Source organism: Saimiri boliviensis, chromosome 4, assembly GCF_048565385.1.
Source record: "Saimiri boliviensis isolate mSaiBol1 chromosome 4, mSaiBol1.pri, whole genome shotgun sequence".
Taxonomy (NCBI): Eukaryota; Metazoa; Chordata; class Mammalia; order Primates; family Cebidae; genus Saimiri; species Saimiri boliviensis.
In genome coordinates, this window is record NC_133452.1 from 60,979,387 (window position 1) to 61,000,042 (window position 20,656).

At 49.2% G+C, this 20,656-nt stretch overlaps 1 protein-coding gene across 1 annotated transcript in view; it reads right to left on the reverse strand.

Moving 5' to 3' along the window:
- FOXO3 (forkhead box O3) overlaps positions 1-2,423 on the reverse strand; it is a 125,633-nt gene extending 123,210 nt beyond the window's left edge. Inside the window, exon 1 of the mRNA XM_074397634.1 lies at positions 1,440-2,423. Coding sequence (XP_074253735.1) covers positions 1,440-2,057 — 618 coding nt within the window. The 5' untranslated portion in view covers positions 2,058-2,423. The remainder of the gene's footprint in view (positions 1-1,439) is intronic.
- Between the last annotated feature and the right edge of the window lie 18,233 nt (positions 2,424-20,656).

A 20,656-nucleotide genomic window follows, 5' to 3' on the forward strand; every position in this document is an offset into this window, starting at 1 on the left:
AATAAAGCCTCTCTGATACAAGCCGTATTTAACTTTGCAAGGACTTTCAAAAAGCAAAATAAAACATTCTCTACATTAAGTTCTTCAGCTTTTTCATATACAGCCTCCTCCTTCATTCAATTCTCCACTAAGATTAAACTGTTCTTATTTTTATACCTCCTGAAACCCAGGAAGACAGAGGGCTCCCCAATGACAATGAAGGAAGGAAAGGAGGAAGCAACTACCTTTTTCACTTAAAAAAAAAAGAAAAAAAGAAAGAAAGAAAGAAAAACTAAGCTAAATTGCAAATAGGAGCAGCTGATAAGAGATGTGTATCTCCAATTGCACAGGACTCTTTGGCCTGGTACTGGCTGACACATTACTATCTTGGGAGAAGGGGTAAGGGAGGTGCCTAGGAAGAGCAAAGCAGCTGGATATCAGCAGCCCAGCAGGGGCAGAGGAGTTAAATCTCTTTGGATACCCAACTGCAGGAAGTCATTACATCATAGGCCTTTCCACACCTCTCTCCCTACCACGTGTCCCGTGCCCCAAGAGAATGAAAAGGAACGGTAGAGAGTGTCTCTTCGGGTTCATTTACAGGTAGAAGCCATTAACGGCCCAGCCCAGCCCCCAAACCTCCCAACCGCCAGAGTGAATGAGGCACAGACCCCTAGTCCCCTACACCCAAGCCCCTCCCCCCAGCAGTGCCAGAGTCCAGGCCTCTCCGGGAGCAGCGGGTGCGGCCACTCTGGATAGAGGTGGCCAGGCCAGCCGGTTCGAGGCCCCAGAACATTTCAGAAGCTAGTTAGGAGCAGGTTTACTGGAGTGATATCTCTGAGAAGAAAAGGTGTCAATGTAGGCAAGGAAAGAAAGCCGTCCAGAAGAGGTTTGCAACCACTGCTTTTTCTAATGGGATCGATGAGCCTGTGGGAGTTAACACCTGCAAGCTGAAACTTGGACCTCAAAGGTTCTTATTCAGCTAGTGACGACACAATATATTCCTGTGACAGACGAAAAACCATACATCCAAGCCCTCCTCCGGACACTGCATACGAAACACTCCCCCATATCCTTCACTCCACTCACAGTGCCCAAAACAGATCCCCACCAAGGTAAACTCTACTCAAAAGTGGCTCCGGACCTACCTCTTCGACGCTGTCCTGAGAATACAGCAAACGTACTCCTGTCCGTTTGCCCTTCCCTCGCCGGCGTCCCCTGACCCCTTCTCCTCACCTGGCCATGCCCTAGGCTTGTGGGGAGCCTCTTTCTCCCGTCCGAGGCCGTCCCCAGGTACCCTTACTCCGGGGGTCAGAGAACCCCCAAAACCTCACAGCGGAGGCTTCCCCTGCCAACCCCGCTTGCCCTGGAGCCCGCAGGCGCGCTCCAACAAATCCAAGGCGCGTCTCGCGCTGCGCAAGAGGCCTGGCGGGTCCAGCCGCCAGCCAGGGGTGGGTACGCACCTTCCAGCCGGCCGAGCTGTTGCTGTCGCCCTTATCCTTGAAGTAGGGCACGCAGCGCACCATCCACTCGTAGATCTGGGACAGAGTGAGCCGTTTGTCCGGGGAGCTCTCGATGGCGCGGGTGATCAGGTCCGCGTAAGACAGGTTTCCCCAGGCGTTCCGCCGCGACGAACATTTCCTCGGCTGCCCGGAACCCCCAGCCGCCCCCGGCTGCGGCGGTGGCAGAGGCTGCTGAGGCTGCAGCGGTGCCTGCGTACCCCCGCTCAGCGCACCCGCCCCGGGGGCTGGCCCAGACCCGGGGTCTTGCCCTCCCGGTGCCAGCAGCCGGGCCGAGTCCTCAAGGAGCAGCCCGGAGCCCAGGGTGCCGCTCCCGCCACCGCCGATCGCCATGGCCGAGCTGGCCCGGCCCCCGCCGTCCTCGTCGTCTTCATCGTCCTCCTCCTCGGGGATCATGGAGTCGGCGGCCGTCTCCCCCGAGGGCTTAGCAGGGCTCGCTTGGAGCTCCGGCCTTTGCAGGGGCCACGTACAGGAACGCGGCCGGCTCTGGGGCTCGAACTCCGGGTCTAGCTCCACTTCGAGCGGAGAGAGCGGGGCCGGGGAGGCCGGTGCCTCTGCCATCTTCACCGCCCGCCCGCCCGCGGCTGGGGCTCTCGCGCTCTCCTCTCGCGCCGGGGCGGGGTGCGGCGGGGAAGGAACGTGGGCGCCGCGAAGGCTCCGGCTCCCGGGCGCCGCTGCCGCCTCCTGGGGAAGCACGAAAGGAGAAAGAAGGAGAGTTGGTTATCCCGGGCCGGAGCCCAGTCCTCAGCGAGTCCTCGCCCGCCACTGCCGCCTCACAGCCGCGCCGCGCCCGCCTACCAGTAACAGGCGGACCTGGAGACGTGCGGCCAGCGAACCTGGCGCAGCAGACACCGCCCCCCGGCCAGGCCGCGGGGGAGCTGCGAGCGAATCGACGGCCTCGCGCGGGGCAGCCCCCTCCCCCCGCCGCCCAGCCGCAAGTCCCTCCCGGGCTAGGCGGCGGGGCGGGGAGAAGGGGGAGGGGCACCCGGGGGAGGGGCGGCCGCGCCTTTAAAGCGGGCAGCGGCCGGTGCTGGCGCAGCCGAGCCGCGGTCAGAGCCCGAGCTCGGGCGTGCGTGCGTTTGTTTATATTTCGCTCGGGCTCGCTCTAGTGCCTCCCGCGGCGCCGCCGCTCAAGTCTTGTGTGGTCTTCGGCTCTTTTCCCCTTTCCCGGCCCTGCCGCCTCCGCGACCCCCCTGTCATTCCGCAATCAGCCGAGTGGCCCGAGCCCGGGGACTGCGCGGGCAGCTCCCTCTCCCCTCTTCGCCCGCGGGCCTGAGGACGAACGCGGGTCTGGGGGCAGATGGGCCCTTGTCACTTCCGAAAAATAAAGGAAAGACGGAAAGAAGGGGGAGTAGCACCCCAGCGGGTGTTCGCAGAGAGTCGAGCCCGGCGGGGACGGCCACTTCGGGGTTTTGAGTGGTTGGTATTCTCGCGGACGTCGTCCCCTCCGCCCCCTTCCCAGTCAGGATCCGGGGGAGGGAGCGAGTCGGCACATAAATCTTCCAACAGGTCGGGAAGCGCCAAGTCTCCCGGGCTGCCAGAAAACCCGGACCAGCACGTTCATCACCTCCTTGCTCCCGCTGCTGCCATCTTGACAGTTTCCCTCTTCCCTCGAGTCCTTTAAAAACACTAGCGGGCGAGACGGGGGGCGCGCAAACCGCGGCTCAGGGAGGGGAAAGGGAAGCGCCCGGCCCAGCTCGCAAGCAGATCCGGAGTCACCGGGAAGGCGGCCGCCCGCTGCACGGCTCCGGCGCCTACCTCGCTTCCTTCCCTTCAGGGACGCGGCGGGACGATGCACGATCCCGCGCGGGCCCGGGGCACCGCGAGGAGGGGGCGCGCAACCTCGGAGAAGGAGAAGCGCTCGGGCCGTCGCCGCAGCCCGCCGGAGGAACCGCCTGTCAGCTCGCGCGCCTCCGCCTTCCACATTCCTCCTCCTCCCTTTCACGAGCAGGGCGGCCGCGGCAGCAGCACAAAGTTATAGACACACGCAGGGCGCCTCAACCTAAGCTGACGGCGGGCGGGTCCCCGCCCAGGGGGAGGGTTGGGCGGTAGGCTGGGCGCGCGGCGGGCGTGCGTGAGTGCGCGTGTGTGAGCTCGCGCGCGCCTGCGCGGCCCGGGTCCGCGGGGCTGCGGGCGTGGGCGTCCGGGCGCGCGCCGTGGGCAGGGACTCGGCGGGCTCCTGCTGTCGTCCCCGCTGGGCTGCTCCTCCCTCCCGAGAGCCTCAACGACAACAAAGCGCGGCGCTGGCCCGAGAGAAGACCGCGGAGAGAAGGGAGAAGAGGGAGCGGCAGGAGCGCGAAGCCCCGGACGCTCCAAGGAGCGCAGCGGCTTGGCCTCCCCGACTCCAGGCAGGGCGCCTGGCACCACGGGTCCCCGGCCTGCGCGTCCGCTCGCCGGGCTCTGGGCTCACCACGGTGTCCGGTTCCCGGTTAGAACCCGACACCAGGTAACACCCGAGATAAGATGCTGACCGCAGATGGCCAGGGTTACAGCGGCGTGGAAATACCGAACGGCGAAGATGTTGGTGCCTGCACAACTTCGATAAGCCAATGCTCACAGATGCGATCAGGCACCAAAAGGTTTACACTGAGTCTCTCATCTTAGACGGTGGACCACAGTCGTGTTTCACTTTTCATGGGTTCCATAGCAAACGGGGGAGAGGTGTAACTAACTCCGGAAGAAATGCAAATTCCCTACCCCCCCCCGTCCTACATTCAAGAGCAGATTGAGAAGTGAAAAATTATTTTAGTCTTAATTTGTAAGGCACGACAAAACCGCGAAGTGTGCATTTTTGACTTTTCGGAAAAGGCGGATTCCTTTAGGCTTAGAAAAACATCTGCCCAAGTCCTTATTCTACGATCCGTGCCCCAAATCGTTTATTTGTACTCTACGAATGCAGTACACGCGACATGCACACCAAGTGTAGACACTGTAGTTCATAAATACCTTTTAAAAAAAAAAAAAGTTCTAAGGCACGGGAGATAGCTCAGTGTAGAAGCGGGCTCTGCAATGACCCCCATACACAAAGGTCCAGCCCAGCGTACGCAGGAGCCAGCCCGCCCCGCTAACTCCGGGCTCCGGGCTTTGCGCAGCACCCGTCACTCAAGTGACGCGCGGCCCCGCCCCTGCACCAAGCTAGTTCGACGCGTACAAACAGATGATGTCATCGTCTTCACACGCGCGTGACCCCGGAGCTCTCCGCCGCGTCGCCATTCGCTGCGCCGCTTACTCGTCAAAGCACGCCGCGCGCTGACTGGCCGCGGCCACCAGTCTCCAGGCCCCAGACGCCCCTCTCCGCCCCCCGCCCCCGCCCCCCGGAAAATAATAAACAATCGAGTAAAATTCTAAGGCTTGAAGGAGAGGAGAGAGAAAAAGGGAGAGGGCGCACCAGAAACCAATCCTTCGCGCGCTGACGATGGGAGGCTTCGGGGCGGGGGGGAATGCGAGAGGACAGCGGAAGGGAGGAAGGGAGCCGACCTGGGGTGGTGGGTACGGCCGCAGCAAGGAGGCGTCGGGGCGGAAAGTTGCCACGCACTCGGCGGGGCGCGCCTGCTGGCAGGGGGCTCTAGGGCCCAGAGCAGCGGGCCCTCGGTTGGGGGCTCGGAGGCGGGGCGCGACCCGCCGAGGGGGCGGGGACTGAGCGGCGCCGGCCGACACGTGCGGGAGGAGTGCGGGCGCGCGCCGCACGCGCTGGGCCCGGGCGCGCGGCCTGAGGAGCCGCGCGCTTGTTTACCAGCGCACGTGGGTGTTATTTTTAAATGGAATGTGGCGCTGGCTGCGCGGCCGAGTGGCGGGCGCGTGGGGCCGCCCGCGCTGGCTGGGGGACGCGGCGGGCCCCGCGGCGCGGCCTCTTCGGGCGGTGCTCACGAGGCAGCTGGGCTGTCCCCATTGCGCGCTGCTGGTGTAGCCGGCGGCTCGGGCCAGAGAAGCTGATTGAGAGTTTCGCGCGCTGCCGCAGCCGCGGCGGAGACGATGGTTTCCCGCCGCCGTCTTTGCGCCCATCTCGGCTCCCGCATTCTCATTCAGGGAACAAAGCCTTCTGCTTGACTTCGCCCAGGAGGCCGCGCCAGTCCTCGGCGACGGGTTCTGGAGTAGATCTCACACGCGCACACACTCACTGGCACACATACTTTGGCCGCGAGGTGGACCCTCAGCACCCTACGTGCCCTGTGTCCTCGCTCCCTTGTACCGAATGCCCCCAGTTCACATGTGCCTGTCTCGTGGTCATGTGGGTCTGCCCACGTACAAATGCGCTTCTGCTATTTCGGGTTGTCCTTGGAAGGGGAAGTCTGAGGAAGGGGACTCTGACTGCTTACTGCGGTTGCTCCTCTTGAGGCACCTCTCCTCTCCTTGTAGGCCTGTCCCGCAGAGAAGCTCCGAGTTTGTATGGTTTATATGCTGGGAGTGTGGACGGTGATGTACGACCACAACTCGACTTCAAGTGTCAGTGCTTGGGGTGCTGGTTGGGGATGGTGGTAGTTAAATGCTGGTATTCAGCTTTGCACGAAGGACTGGGAGCTACATCACCCGGGGCCGCCCATCGTGATGCAGCATAAAATTATAAGAATTTTCCGTTGCTGGCTTTTAATACTTACAACACTGTAGAAGAAATCCACACGTTTTCTTCTCTAAATCTAAGCAATCTTGTCATTAGAGTGCAGACCTGCAAAAGTTGAAAGAATGTGTTTACAGTGGCTGGGCTCTCAGCCATTAGATTTTCACTATAAACATGTTGAGTGTCCATTTACAGAACGCATATCCCAGGGACATTCCAAGAGAGTTGAGGAGTCAAAAATTTAGTGGATTAACAGAGCATTGTGAACTTCACGGTGAGGAATAGGGGGCAGGCACATGATAAAGCCATTTCCCTCAAAGAGCTTGCTTGGGGGTTTAAGACGTGTACTTGCAGGTATAAGACATGTTAGAAAGTTAAATCCTGCAAGTTTGAAAGTGGTAGAAGTCCGGGCGCAGTGGCTCACACCTGTAATCCCAGCACTTTGGGAGGCCTAGGCAAGAGGATCCCTTAAGCCCAGGAGTTCAAGACCAGCCTAGATAACACGATGAAACCCGGGTGTCTACAAAAAATACAAGAAGTCTCAGCTATGGGAGGCCGAGCTGCAAGGATGGATCGCTTGATCCCAGGAAGTCAAGGCTGCAATGAGCCATGATTGTACCACTGCACTCCAGCATGGGTGACAGAGTGAGGCTCTGTCCTCCGGCTCCCCCCACAAAGGAAAAAAAAGCAGTAGAAGACAATTAGAAGAGGTCTACGTAGAGTGTTGGATAAGTTTCAAATGAATTGAAGATCGAAAAACTTCAGATGGAAGTGACTATAAACTTGCAGCTTTGTAATGTGCACCTTACACTTGTAATTCTCGCATATGGGCAAAGCTTTGAGAACTCAGAGATTGAATCTCAGAAATTGTTCTCTTTCAGCCACAAATTGCCTCGACCTTTGCCTTCCTCTTATAGGCCTCCTTGTTCCTTCTCCATTTCTTCCTACCATAGGTTATGGCTGTTAATTGAGAGGAAATGCCAGCATTACCTTTGAGGTAGAATTTTTGGTCAAAACTTTTCCCACCTCTTATTGACCAATTTTATACCCTATTTATTTCTATTAATAATTTAAGTTGGTGATCATTCACTGTATTTTGCAAATCCAGTCACTGGAGGGACAAAATTTAAGATGTTTACCTAAGTAAGCTCTGTAAATTCCCCATTTCAATCATCTAGTTGTGAGGGGATTTGTAGTAGATGCCAGGGCTTGCCCTCTGAGGGTGCACCACTCAGCACCTGTGTCCTAGCCCGGTTCTCCTTGTGCCTAGGCCATCTGGAGCCTCCCTCTGACCCCAGAGCCCATATTCCAGGAAATGAGCCTACTGCCCCTCAGCAAGTGTGCATTTTCCTCTTGGGTTGGTTTCTATATCCATCTCAATGAAGACAGGAAACCAGTAGGATGAGGTTCCTAACAAATATGTGATCCATCTGGAAAGAAAGAAGAAATATTCCTGAATATTCAGGCCTAAAGCCACTCCCTCATCTATATCTGACACCCTCATTAGTCCCTTTCTCTGCTTCCCCTCTCCTCAGCAAACTACCCTCATGCAGCACATGTTTATTGAACACTGTGTACCAAAGAGCTGTGAGCTGTGGCTCGCCCTTTGGGGCATCATTCCAGACAGGTTTCATCACCATGCTCTCCACAAGTATCTGCAGCTCCTGTCCTCTCTCTTCCCCTTTCCTCAGGCATGACAAACCTGGCAAAGCGTCCTAGGGGATGCTTACAATGACTGTTTGTGGTACATTTGGAGGGCAAGTGTGTACGCAATCAGGGTTTAAAAAAAAAGGGGGGGGTTCTAAAATCGAGTGAATATTTACTTGAAATGGAATTGGATAGAAGAGAAATTGGGAAGAATGCTCTGTTTTGGTAATAGGAGGTAATACTTGTCATTACCCAACCTTTATTTGTCAATAAGTTGCAGGTCCTGAACTAAGCACTTTATTTGCAGTGCTTGGACCTTACAAAGACCAGGTGAGATATGTACAATAGTGCTAAGTGGCATGGGGGTTAAGAATTCAGGCTCTGAGGTTAAGTCTGATTCCTCATTTAGCAGCCATGTGACCTTGGGATATCACTTAACCATGGAGCCTCAGGTCCTCATCCTTAAAATGAGAATACCTTCTAAGATTGTTGGAAGGATTGGGATAATTGAAATTATGAATCGAAAGCACTTAGTATTAGAATAGAAGGGGGTGCTTTAAAAATAGTCATGTCCAGGCTCCACCTTGAACCAACTGAATTAGAATTTCTGAGGGTAGGGTGTGGCATTGTTTTTGTTTTTGTTTTAATGTTTTCCAGGTGAATCTAAGGCAGTGAAGGATGAGAACCCTGAGATAGAGGTTTTTCTGCTGCACACGCCAGTGTTTGCCTTCAGCTCTGACTCTGGTTCCTGCTTAGAATGAGGACAGAGCCATTAACTGACTACACAGAGGGGACAGCTTCCATACACAAAACATCTTGGTTTATTTCTCGAACAACCTACCCCAGCAGGGACCATCCCTCTCCTTTAACCAGGATTTGCCTCAGGTCACACAGTGAGTGGCAGGCCCAGGATTGTAACAGGATTCTGAATCTATGGCATATTCTCCTCCTCCCCAACACTGCACTGCCTCTCCAAAAACGGGCCTTAAAAAAAGGGGCTGGAACCAGATAAGCAAACATAACTGAGGCACTTCCCCAGCCTGTCTAACGGTAGTGGTTATCTGGCCAAATCTGCCCCAATAGGGTTAGTTTTCGCTCTCTCTGGTGGTTTTTAAATTTTTTACCTCTTGAGGTCAGGTATTCAAGACCAGCCTGAGCAACATAGCAAGACCCCCATATCTAAAATCTTTAAAAATTAGCTAGGTATGGTGGCATGCACCTATCGTCCCAGGTGCTTGGGAGGCTGAGGTGGGAGGATCATTTGAGCCCAGAAATTCAGGGCTGCAGTGAAATATGATTGTGCCACTGCACTCCAGGTTGAGTGTCAGAGAAAAAAATCCATCTCTTAAAAAAAATTTCTTAGTCTGTTGCCAACACTTAAAAGGAAGAGATTTCGCTGGGCGCGGTGGCTCAAGCCTGTAATCCCAGCACTTTGGGAGGCCGAGGAGGGTGGATCACGAGGTCAAGCGATCGAGACCATCCTGGTCAACATGGTGAAACCCCGTCTCTACTAAAAATACAAAAAAGTAGCTGGGCATGGTGGCGTGTGCCTGTAATCCCAGCTACTCAGGAGGCTGAGGCAGGAGAATTGCCTGAACCCAGGAGGCGGAGGTTGCGGTGAGCCGAGATGGCGCCATTGCACTCCAGCCTGGGTAACAAGAGTGAAACTCCGCCTGAAAAAAAAAAAAAAAAAAAAAAAAAAAGGAAGAGATTTCACCTAAAAGCTGGATTTCTAGCTCTTGTTGAGAAATTGGAAGATACGGTAACACTGGCATTATATCCACAGGGCAACAGGTGGGATGTGCTCTAGTTAGTTCACCTCTTTGTCATCAGGCTGTCCCCACTAATCTCTGGGTGACTTAGCCACCTGATTTGTATCTTCTACCTCCATGGTGGAATTGACCCACTCCAGTTCAGGAGAGATGACTGTGCCCATCCCTTGGTAGTTTGAAATGAACTATTAGGGGAATATTTACACCACAGAAACTGGCAAATGCTAACCATCAAGGCTTGCTTTCTTTCTTTTTTTCTTTCCTTTTCTTCTTTCAGAGGGCCAGTCTGCCAGCACACCATTGCCCCTACTCCACTCCAGGCACTGTCTTGCATTCTGAGAGGAAGATTTGTTCTGAACAGAAAGTAAAGGAAACAAAAGCACTGGAGAAACTTTACCTCGACTCTGCTTAGCAACTGATTATACATTATCTAATCTTGTTTTTAAAGTGTTTCCATTTAACACAATGGAGCAAATAACCAGAACAAACTTCCCAATGAAAACTAAAGTTGGATAAGATTTTTAAAAAATAATTTTTTAATGGATTTTATTGAGCTGGCAAAAAAGCAAGAAACTCACAGACACCAAAAACAAAAGTAAGATGGGAAGTGGGCACACTCCTAGAAAATCTGACAAACACCATTTGAGCTTCTACTTTGACAGATGTGCAGGATCTGGGACACAGAAGATAAATCCTCAGGCTTGTCCAAGATCAGGAGAATAAGAAGACTCTCCCCCAGAAAACCAGGAGTCCAAAGGGCCAAAGTAAAGGTGAATGTCAGATTAACCTGCTTTGCAGAAGAGGATCCCAGGAAAAATCGTCTGTCTTGATCAAAGTCCTGAATAAAGCAGAATAAAAAAATACTCTTCCTTGAGAATTCATGTGTCCATCTCATATATGGTGTGGCCCATATGTTGTATTATGACCCAAATTCATGATACCATGGAATTATTTTAAAAACTTAATGAGCCCCAGTTTGTGGTGCTTTTAACAACTGGCAGAAGGAAAGACACATCCTCTTGGAGGACTATCTTGAACCTAGGTCCCAAAGAATTTCCATAATCATAATCAGAAAACACAAATGTATAATAAGCAAGGTTCCATGTAAGAGCAGACAGAAAAACTGTAAGGTCAGATACACAAAGGCTTGGGTGTGAGAATAAGGTGACACAGAAAATAAGTGTGCTTAATAGGTTTAAACAAAAGAAAAGGAAGTTTGAAAACAGAAGAAAGAAACAAGAGTCTATAAAAAACAACTGAGTAGATTTGAAATCAAAATACTTCTTTGTTTTTCTTCCCAATGAGATTTTATGTCCATGAAGACACAGGGACCAGGCTAAACACTTTATATGTTATCATTTGTCAACTGAAGGAAGTTAGAAACAAAGTACTCAATTTTTCTTTAAACCCAGCAGTAAGAATGACAGTTGTGACTACATTTTTAATGTAAATGTAAAAACTCCTATTGTAAATTCCAACTAATCTCTCTAGAGGAAAGGAAGACAAAATCAGAATTAACACAATGCTTCTGGCTGACTGGCCTCCAGCAAATGGCACTGAGCTTTGTAAGTGGTCCATCTACTCCTCAGCCTCCTGAGTAGCAGGGACTATGGGAGTCTGCCACCATGCCCAGCTAGTTTTTGTATTTTTCATCTTGTAAAAACTTGTGAAGTGAGCATGTATCTATGTCCACTTGTTAGAAAATCTATTTAAAATGCAAGCTGGGCATAGTGACTCATACCTGTAATCCCAGCACTTTGGGAAGCTGAGGCGGTTAGATCACGAGATCAGGAGTTTGAGACCAGCCTGGCCAATATAGTGAAACCCCATCTCTACTAAAAATGCAAAAATTAGCTGGGTGTGGTGACAGGCTCCTGCAGTCCCAGCTACTTGGGAGGCTGAGGCCAGAGAATCACTTCAACACAGGAGGCAGATGTTGCAGTGAGCCAAGATCGTGCCACTGCACTCCAGCCTGGGCAACAAAGCAAGACTCTCAAAAATAAATACATAAATAAAATGCCTAGTAATTGGAACTTTAAATACAAATTACTTTAAAACATTGATGTGGGCTAAGCACTGTGCCTCACGCCCATAATCCCAGCACTTTGGGAGGCTGAAGCAGGCAGATCACGAGATCAAGAGTTTGAAACCAGCCTGGCCAATATAGTGAAATACCGTCTCTACTAAAAATACAAAAACTAGCTGGGCATGGTGGCAGGCTCCCATAGTCCCAGCTACTCAGGAGGCTGAGGCAGGAGAACCGCTTGAACCCAAGAGGCAGAGGTTGCAGTGAGCTGAGATTGTGCCACTGCACTCCAGCCTAGGCGCCACAGCAAGACTCCATGTCAAAAAAAAAAAAAAAAAAAAAAAAAATTGGTACGGTACTTCAAAGAAGTCAAGGCCATGTGGAACCATTCGTTACTGTACAGAATACGCTGCGTCTCCCTGGTTTGGTTTCGCATGTCCACTATTGTGTAAAGTTTTCTGGAATAGCCTGGTACTAAAGCCCCCCCCAGAGGATGTGATTTAGGGTTCCAGGGACATTAAATCTGATTATCGCTCCTCCCACAGCCATGTCTAAAAATGGAGTAAACTTGTGAAACCGAAAGACAGCAGAGGAAAAATTAAAAGTTTGGCCAATTTTCCAAGTGTGATGTAAACATCAGTCTCAAATTTTCAAGCTAGCAAAGTATGAGGCCTGTGCACATGTGTCCGCAAACGTTGCCATAGAAAACTGTCAGGTATAGGAACTACCAGATAGCTGACCAGAAGGAGGTTCCTGCAGGGTGGCGTACCCAGGAGGGCACAGAACCTCCAGGCCGCCTTCCCCTATACCTTGCCCTCCATACCCTCTTCTTCTGTATCCTTTGTAATATCCTTTATAACAAACATATAAACCTCTAGGTGAGGACACACGTCAAGTGCCCAGGGAAGGCAAAGGTTCCAGTGACATAGAAAATACTGTAGATCCTGATATTAGGACAGTGTAAATGACCCAAGAGAGAGTCAGCAAAAAGATCAGCTAGTAGCAGGGGCACAGAATGAAGCAAAGAAACAAAGAAATGGAGCTAAGTGACAGTCCCCAGCCTTGCAAAGCTTCTCCTGCCCTGTCAGAAGACAGAGGAACCCGTTGTGGAAGAGTGTGAGTGTGGGGAAAGGCAAGTCCCATGGAAAGATAGGGAACCCTTTGCTCTAATTTCTCCAGCTGCATTGTGTTCTGTTACCTGTAGACAAAGAAAAAGTGAAAGAAAAGTACCAAATGAAGCTACCACAGCCGCTATAAAGATAGGGCATCTGAGTCTGAATGCTACACCCATTAGCCATGGTTCAATCGTCTCTGAAGAAAGTTTTTCCTTTGTTGGAGGAACTTTTCTCTCAGTTCAGGTCCTGGCTGAGCCCTACTTGGTGGTCTTTCGGAGTAGAGGTCCTAATGGTGTTACTGGGACAAGTTTGTGAGGCCTCGTCTGCTCACTCCAAGAGATGATGTCCAAGGCATCTGTCCTGAGACCATCGGAGTTTTCACCAGAGAAGTGGTTTTGGCTGGGGGTCAGATTCCCTCTCCTCAGAAAGCAGCTCTGCTCCATGCAACGGGAAGGCTTACCTCCACTCCTGTTAACTCCTTGGCAGAGTTCACGTTCCTTTAATAGCCCGTATCTGTGTCTCCTTAGGGGCTCCTGTGCTCATTTCTGGAGAGACAGCTGAAGCCACCAAAATAGGTTACAAAATCACTAAGTGAGACATCTGTGAGGAGGAAGTGTCCAGGCCTTCAAACACAAGTTATTTTATGAAAGCATAACATCTGAACCTCACACATTCACACAGCATCAAGAGTCCTTTTCCAACTTCACTTCTCAAATGTATAATCTGAAGGGGTTTTTTTTTTTTTTTTTTTTTTTTTTTTTTTTTTTTTTACACTTAAAATGACTTTTAAATCTGTGTTTTGGAAACAAATAATAATGAAGCCAAGTGCGTAATTCCATCAACAGACACAATCCCTGCGGTCCTCATCCTGTTTTGGGAACTGACCAAATCCAGTCACTTTGGGTCAGGCCTTCCTATTCTCTATGGAAAGTGAAATCCCTCTTGGAGTTTCTGGGGATATTGCTAACCGGGAAAATGATGAGGTTTGAGCTGGGCCCTTTCTTTTCACTTGTGCCATGAAAATTTGAATATGTTGTTGGAGTAGGCTGTCATGACAACCATGAGCAGTAGGGTCCATATGACCTGCGTGGAGCCTGGGAACAGAGAGGCTGTGGCCGGCACAGGCTCGCCTTTCTCCAGGTGACGGGCAGCAGAGCGAGGGCTACAGGAAATGTCAGTAGCCTCAGAAACCACTGCCAGCAGTCCCCCAGATCTGATAACTTTGAGTAAAGTAGCAAAAGCTGGTTTCCTTACCTGCCAAATAATCAGATCTGAAGAAAACTACTGACAGAAGAATTCCATGAGGCCCAGTCCAATAGAGGCAGCCATCTTGACCCATTTCCCTCTTATAAACTCAATATGATAAAAAAATTATTCTTGTCAAACTAATTGATCCCCAAGAGAACAATGAGAATTGCATTCCTCTCATAAAAGTATGAACACTAATTTGTCTATGTATGTTTTAAGTTAGTCCCTCTCCACTTTCTCACAATTGTTTTGCATTAATATTGGAATTACGCCAGGTCAAAATTCATATGTCACAGAGTTGCTTAATTTCTGCATTCAAGAAATACTCAGAAGATGAGAATGTTAGATGGCTTGGAAAATTCTGTCTTGAAGTCTTTAATAGTATCCTACCTAGTGCTGCTTCATTCTCTCATATGCAAAAAATGGTTACTAATCTTGCATCTTTCAACTTAACCAAAATGAAACAAAGACAGAAATATTTTATAAGATACCTATATTTTTTCTTGTCCCTCATCTATGAGGATGGTACTTCTGTCTCCTTCTTCAGCATATACATTTATTTCACTTTTTATCAAGAAATATGCATATAAATCAGGCACAGTGGCTCACATCTATAATCCCAGCACTTTGGGAGGTTGAGGTAAGCAGATCACTTGAGGCCCACAGTTCCAGACCAACCTGGCCAACATGGTAAAACCCCTGTCTCTATTAAAAATACAAAAATTAGCCAGGCATGGTGATGGGCACCTGTAATCCCAGCTACTCAGGAGGCTGAGGCAGGAGAATTGCTTGAACCAGGGAGGCAGAGGTTGCAGTGAGCTGAGATTGGGCCCCTGCACTCCAGCCTGGGTGACAGAGCAAGACTCTGTCTAAGAAAAAAAAAAAAACAAAAACAAAAAAAACTATAACATACATATAGAAAACTGAAAACCATTTAAATTAACAGTACAGTTTAATGAATTATTATAAGGAGAACAACCAAGTGTAACTATCACCCAGATCAGGAAACAGAACATTACTAGTGCCCTATAAATCCCTGGAATGCCCTTCCCCATCAAAACCCTCCTCTCAACTTGGTGCAGTGGCTCACACGTATAATCCCAGCACTTTGAGAGGCCAAGCTGGGAGGATCACTTGAGCCCAGGAGTTCAGTGTTGCAGTGAGTCATGATGGTGCCACTGCACTCCAACCTGGGCAACTGAGACCCTGTTGCTAATTAAACAAACCAACAAACCCCTCTTCTCTCTCCCTAAAAGTAATCATTTCCCTAACTTTTGTGGTAATGATTTCTTTGCTTTTCTTTGTAGCTTTCTGTGTTTGCTGTATTTAGGGATACAGTATTTAGTATCCTTAAATACCGTAATCCCATTTTTTCCTGTTTTTGATCTTCATATGAATGGGATCACACTGCATATGTTCTTTTGTGTCTTGCTGCTGCTTCTCCATATTGTGTTCGTGAGATTCATCCATGTTGCTGTGTGTTGCTGTAGTTCATTAATTTTCATGGCTATATGATATTTCATTATATGAATAGTTACCTATCTCTTATCTGTAATAGTTACTTGTTGATCTATTCTAATGTTGATGGCTAATTGGGTTGTTTCCAGTTTAGGGCAATTGCAGACATTGTTGTTATAAACATTCCTGGGTACATGTGCATGAGTTTAATATGTATTTATTTATTTATTTATTTATTTATCATTTTGTAGAGATGGAGTCTCGATATGTTGCCCAGGCTGGTCTCAAACTCCTGGCTCCAAGTAATCCTCCTGCCTTGGCCTCTCAAAGTGCTGAGATTGTAAGTGTGAGCCAACAATGCTTGGCCTGAGTTTAGTATATAACTAATAGAAAAATTGCTGGATGATAGCCCTATGCATCTTCCACATCACTCAATGCCTGATTCTTCTCCAGTGTGGCTATACAGTTCTACTCTCCACAGCACTGTGTGAGTATCTACTTGTCCACATTCTCAGTAGCACTTGGAATTGTTGGACTATTTAGTTTTTGTGTTTTCTTTTTTTAGTGATGATGGATTTAAACAATTTAGATTTAGCTAAGATTTATTGCATACCTACTAAGAAGTAGTCCTTACACTAGAAGCTTCTAGATATATATATTTAATCATCATAAAAATCACAATGTAAAGGATTATAAAATCAGCCCTATAAAAGAGATAATGTTCTCCCCATTTCACAAATAAGGAGGTTGATGCTTGGCCACAGGCCTGAGATTTCCCAGCTGAGGCCCTGGAAGAGCTGAGACTTGAACCCAGGCCTGGCTGATTGTAAAGACCACATTCTCCCCACACTGCTACACTGTCCATCCCTGTGCTCTGCTTCCCCTTACCCTCACCTGGACGACAGCTGGCTGGGGTGGAAGCATGCTGCCTCTGGCCCACATGAGCCCCTCACTGGGGACCAAGCCCTAGATCTAGCCTCACAGATGCTCTGCTTTAGTTTACCACCCAAGGAAACATTACAGGGGGGTCATGCTGCACTAGCTCAGTAGAAACACGTTTCTCTTGTAAGAAATTATTTCTCTTAAAGACTCCTTTATTGTTTTTTTGTTTTTTGTTGTTGTTGCTGTTGTTTTTTGAGAAAGAATCTTGCTCTGTCATCCAAGCTAGAGTGCAGTGGCACAATCTTGGTTCACTGCAACCTCTGCCTCCCGGACTGAAGTGATTCTCCTGCTGCAGACTCCTGAGTAGCTAGAATTGCAGGAATGTGCCACCATGCTGGCTAATTTTTTTGCATTTTCAGTAGAGACAAGGTTTCACCATGCTGGCCAGGCTGGTCTCGAACTCCTGACCTCAGATGATCTGCTTGCCTCGGCCTCCCAAAGTGCTGGGATTACAGGCATGAGCCACCACACCCAGCCTTCTTTAACTGTTTATTCTGTTTTGTTGAATGCTGAGAAACTCACTTCCTTCTCTTATAGCTTCAGCCTCACTTACTTTTGTAAGTCCTTTTGCAGTGGGATCTTTCTTCTCTTACTCTGAGCTACTAGAGGGTAAAGTCTGTCTCCTAATTCCTTTTCAGAAAAGCATATGTTGAAAGCCCAGGATTTCCAGGTCAGGATTCAATGTGGGAGAAAGGGCACAGGAACCAGGAGACGTGGCTGCTGTACCCTGCTCCATCCTTGGCTCACCCAGTACATTTGACCTTTCCGAGTCTCAATTTTCTCTTTTATAAAATGAAAGTGCTGAAGTAGAGAATCTTAGATGCACTCTCCAGTGCTAGCTTCTGTGACTATGTTAATGAATTTCTTCGACAAAGATTTACCCAGCATCTTCTGTGTGCACTGATTTACAAGCAAAACTTCTGGCCCACATCTCTGACAGATAAAAATGCCTCAAGGCTGTTGTGTTTTCCCTTGTTCACGTATTTGTGGATGTTCATTATTTCTTCATGGTTTAGCTATTTCTAACCATTGGATTTAGCTGGTTTTTTAACAAGGGCTGTTTCCTCACTAGACTGGAAGCTCATTGAGGCCAGGCATTGTGTGTAACTGGTCGTATATTCAGCACATAGCAGGCACTCAATAAATGTAGAAGAAAGGAAGAGAGAGAGGGAGGGGAGGAGGGAAGTTTAATCATCAGAATCTTCCCTTATCTATGATACCATTGGGCACAAGAAACAGTTGATAGTTAAGCAGTCTCTGACCACAGAGGGTGCCATTGGTAGCAGGCTCTGACCCCTTACCAAATCAGTAAATCGTCAGAGCTATAGAAAATCAGATTGTTTTTATAGAAGCCTTTTGCAGGTACCTGATGTAGTCGTGGCCCTGATAAAAGATGCCAAATGCTCCTGAGTGCAAAAGAGGAGAGAAAAATACTATAATTACTGGACTCATTTGACTTTTAATCATAGAATATCTACTGCTCTGGGAGATCCTCATTTCTGCTGAATTGGCATTGCCATAAGGCAACCTGCTCCTGTTAGTTTTTGTTAGACTGTTTCAGAGATGCTCTTTAGGAAGATGTCATTTTCTGTACCTGCATCCAGCTGTGGGTTCAAACTGCTTGGTGACCTGTGCTTTATTATAATCTGCCCCAGTTAGCTTTCCTTCCTATAGTTACCACTTTACCCCTCACTTGAGCATAAAACATAAAATTTGTCTCATGTTCTTCTGTGCGTAGCCAGGGTGCCTTCTTGCACTCACATGGCAACACCTTGCCTTCCCAAAAAGAAGGCTTGGACTCCTAGAGCAGCTCCTGGATGGCAGGGGGTGGGAAATAGACTGCCTCCTCCCACCAACCAATATCTGATCACTGGCTGGGCTTGGAGGATCAGGTCACTGGTTAACTTTTTTTGTTACCATTTCCCTTTAAGGTATCCAAGGGAAGAGGACTAATTTCTAGGTAGAGAAGTGAAATCTGTTTTTCAAAGCACTGGAATAACCCTGCAATAGAGCCCCTTTGATGGCTTCAGGCTAAGTTCCTATCTCCAAGGCTTGCATTTCTCCAGCCGGCTGAGTCATGGAGAGGTTCTGAAGGAGGATCTCAGCCAGGGAACCACCCACAGCCACCTGCTCCTGTTTGAGGTTCTGGGGTCCTGGGACAGCATCTGACCACAGATGGTCTGGCCTTTACCCTGATGTGATGTAGGAGAGCAGAGGGGAGAACTGTCCTCAGCTCTATACCAGGCTATGCTAATGTCAGAGGAGTTGAGATCCTAAAGTAAGAGAATGCGTCCATCATCTTACTTTTGTTGGGTCTGGCTCCCCTAGGGTAGGGGGTGGGGGGCTCACTGCAGCAGCTGCTGGCCTATCAGGCTGCAGTTTTATTACTGTAACCTCCTTCCCTTTCTTCCCCTCCCCCCCCCTCCCCTCAGTAGTCCTCAGTTATTTAGCAGTGAATGCTTCCAGAGGGACCCTGTGGGGAAGGTCCTTGTCTGCCTGGTGCTGTGCTAATGTCAAGGCTGTGAAGCGAAGCCCTGTGTAGGCCCATTCATTAAAAACTACGTAGATGGTGGACTTCTTCAGGGAAAGATGTGCCTTAGCCTTTTTCCCTTCTGGGTTTCCTGAAGCTGTTATAACAGCCCTGCCAGTGGCCTCCAAACATTGCCTGGGATTGAGAAACCATACCTCGCATAACCATGTGCTACTATTTTTGAGTGTTTTTTTATATGCCTTATAAATATTTATCATTATGAATTTTTCTCAATCAATGGGTAATAGAGCAGAACTACAATCATGGGAGAGGCCTTGGCACCATCTGACATTAAAAAGGGCTCTCTTATGCAGGAAAGTTGGGCAAAACTATCAATGGCTCTTTTCTTCCTTACTGCTGATTATCCCCATGCCTATGTCCCTGGCTTCCTTTTCTTTGGGGATGAGGCTAAGGAAAAAATGCCAGCACTTTGGCATCAGCAAGGAAATTCTGCCCCAGTAGAAAATGAGTGTGATGTCTTTGTGGTTCTGCCTTGTTTGACCTATAACTGTTGTCACAGGAAAGATTTATATTGGGGAAAATCCCTTTTAAAAAAGAGATGAGCTATATAATAAAACTAACATTTATTCTGAGTTTTATAACCACCACCATCACCCTATTCTAATCTTGCAGAGTTTAAACAAATTAAATAGTTGCTGAAACGGGGATTCACCTCAGAGATGAGACCCAAGGTTGGAGCATCTTTCTCCTGAAGGGATGATGTTTCAGAGCAATCTTGGTCTTGTCAATGGAGGCCTCAGTGGTAAAACCATTGTTTTGCCTGAGTGAAACCTGCAATTAACAAGGGTGGGATTGCTCCACTTTGCAACCTGTGCCAAATGTTATTCTAATACTCCTAATACCTCTGGCTACTGCCATACTTGCTAGAATCATCTGCAGATGCTGTTTGACATCTCTCCACAGGGGTCCTTGTGGATCATCATTAATCCCTTTGCTGTGGGCTCCCCACTCTTGTGGCCATCCGCCGCTATTGTCCCTTAGATCCTTGCAAAATGGCCAGTGTCAGGGCACCCCGTGTGCATTCAGCCACATGGCAGGGGCCAGCGAGTTGTGCTGGGCATTGGACTGCAGCCTTCTTCAGGCTTCCAGCGGACTTCCAGAAGGTGCCTCCACCAGTGCCTCCCTTGTGGCAAAGTTGTTTTGTACCAATGACCTGCCTTTACGTTCATTCTGTTCCTTCGGTTCCTTTCCTTTGAACCACCAAACTGTCTCCAAGTGCCCATTCCAGAAAACATTGCCACTGAAGAAGGGTGTGTTTTCAAGTCAGGTTTTCTGGTTTTCCCAAGAGCCAGTCTGAGGCTATCCCTGGAGAACCAGATCCCTTGACTCCCATTGGAGGCCTGAGCACTCTGCCGCCCGCTTCTAGGGCTTTCATCGGAGTAACTGTAGCATCTCCTACCGTTTGTTTTTGGTATCTGCCCTGCGTAAGACATTTGGAGGGAAAATATGAGAACAGAAGGACTTTTGGTGAAGTCTCAAGAATTTCCTGATTAAAATGAAAACATACATTGGCCCCAGTTACATTGCTCATCTCACAGCTTAATATGCCAAGAAATAACCATGATATTTGTGAAATAAGATGAAGTTACCCAAAACTAGAGAAAGAAGCCAAAACTGGTCAACCAGCTGGCCTGAGACAGTGCCCACTAGGCATGCTTCTAGTATGCTGGGGCACCTCTCAGCCTGTGGACTCCACCGCTCCTTAGTGGAGGCACTCAGATATCCTCAGAAGAGGGTGAAATTCAACATGAAGGATGAGGAGGAGATGTCTCTAACTTCGACACATGATTATATACCAAGTCTACTCGGGGCAGAATGAATACTTCCACATCATCTCTGCTGGGGG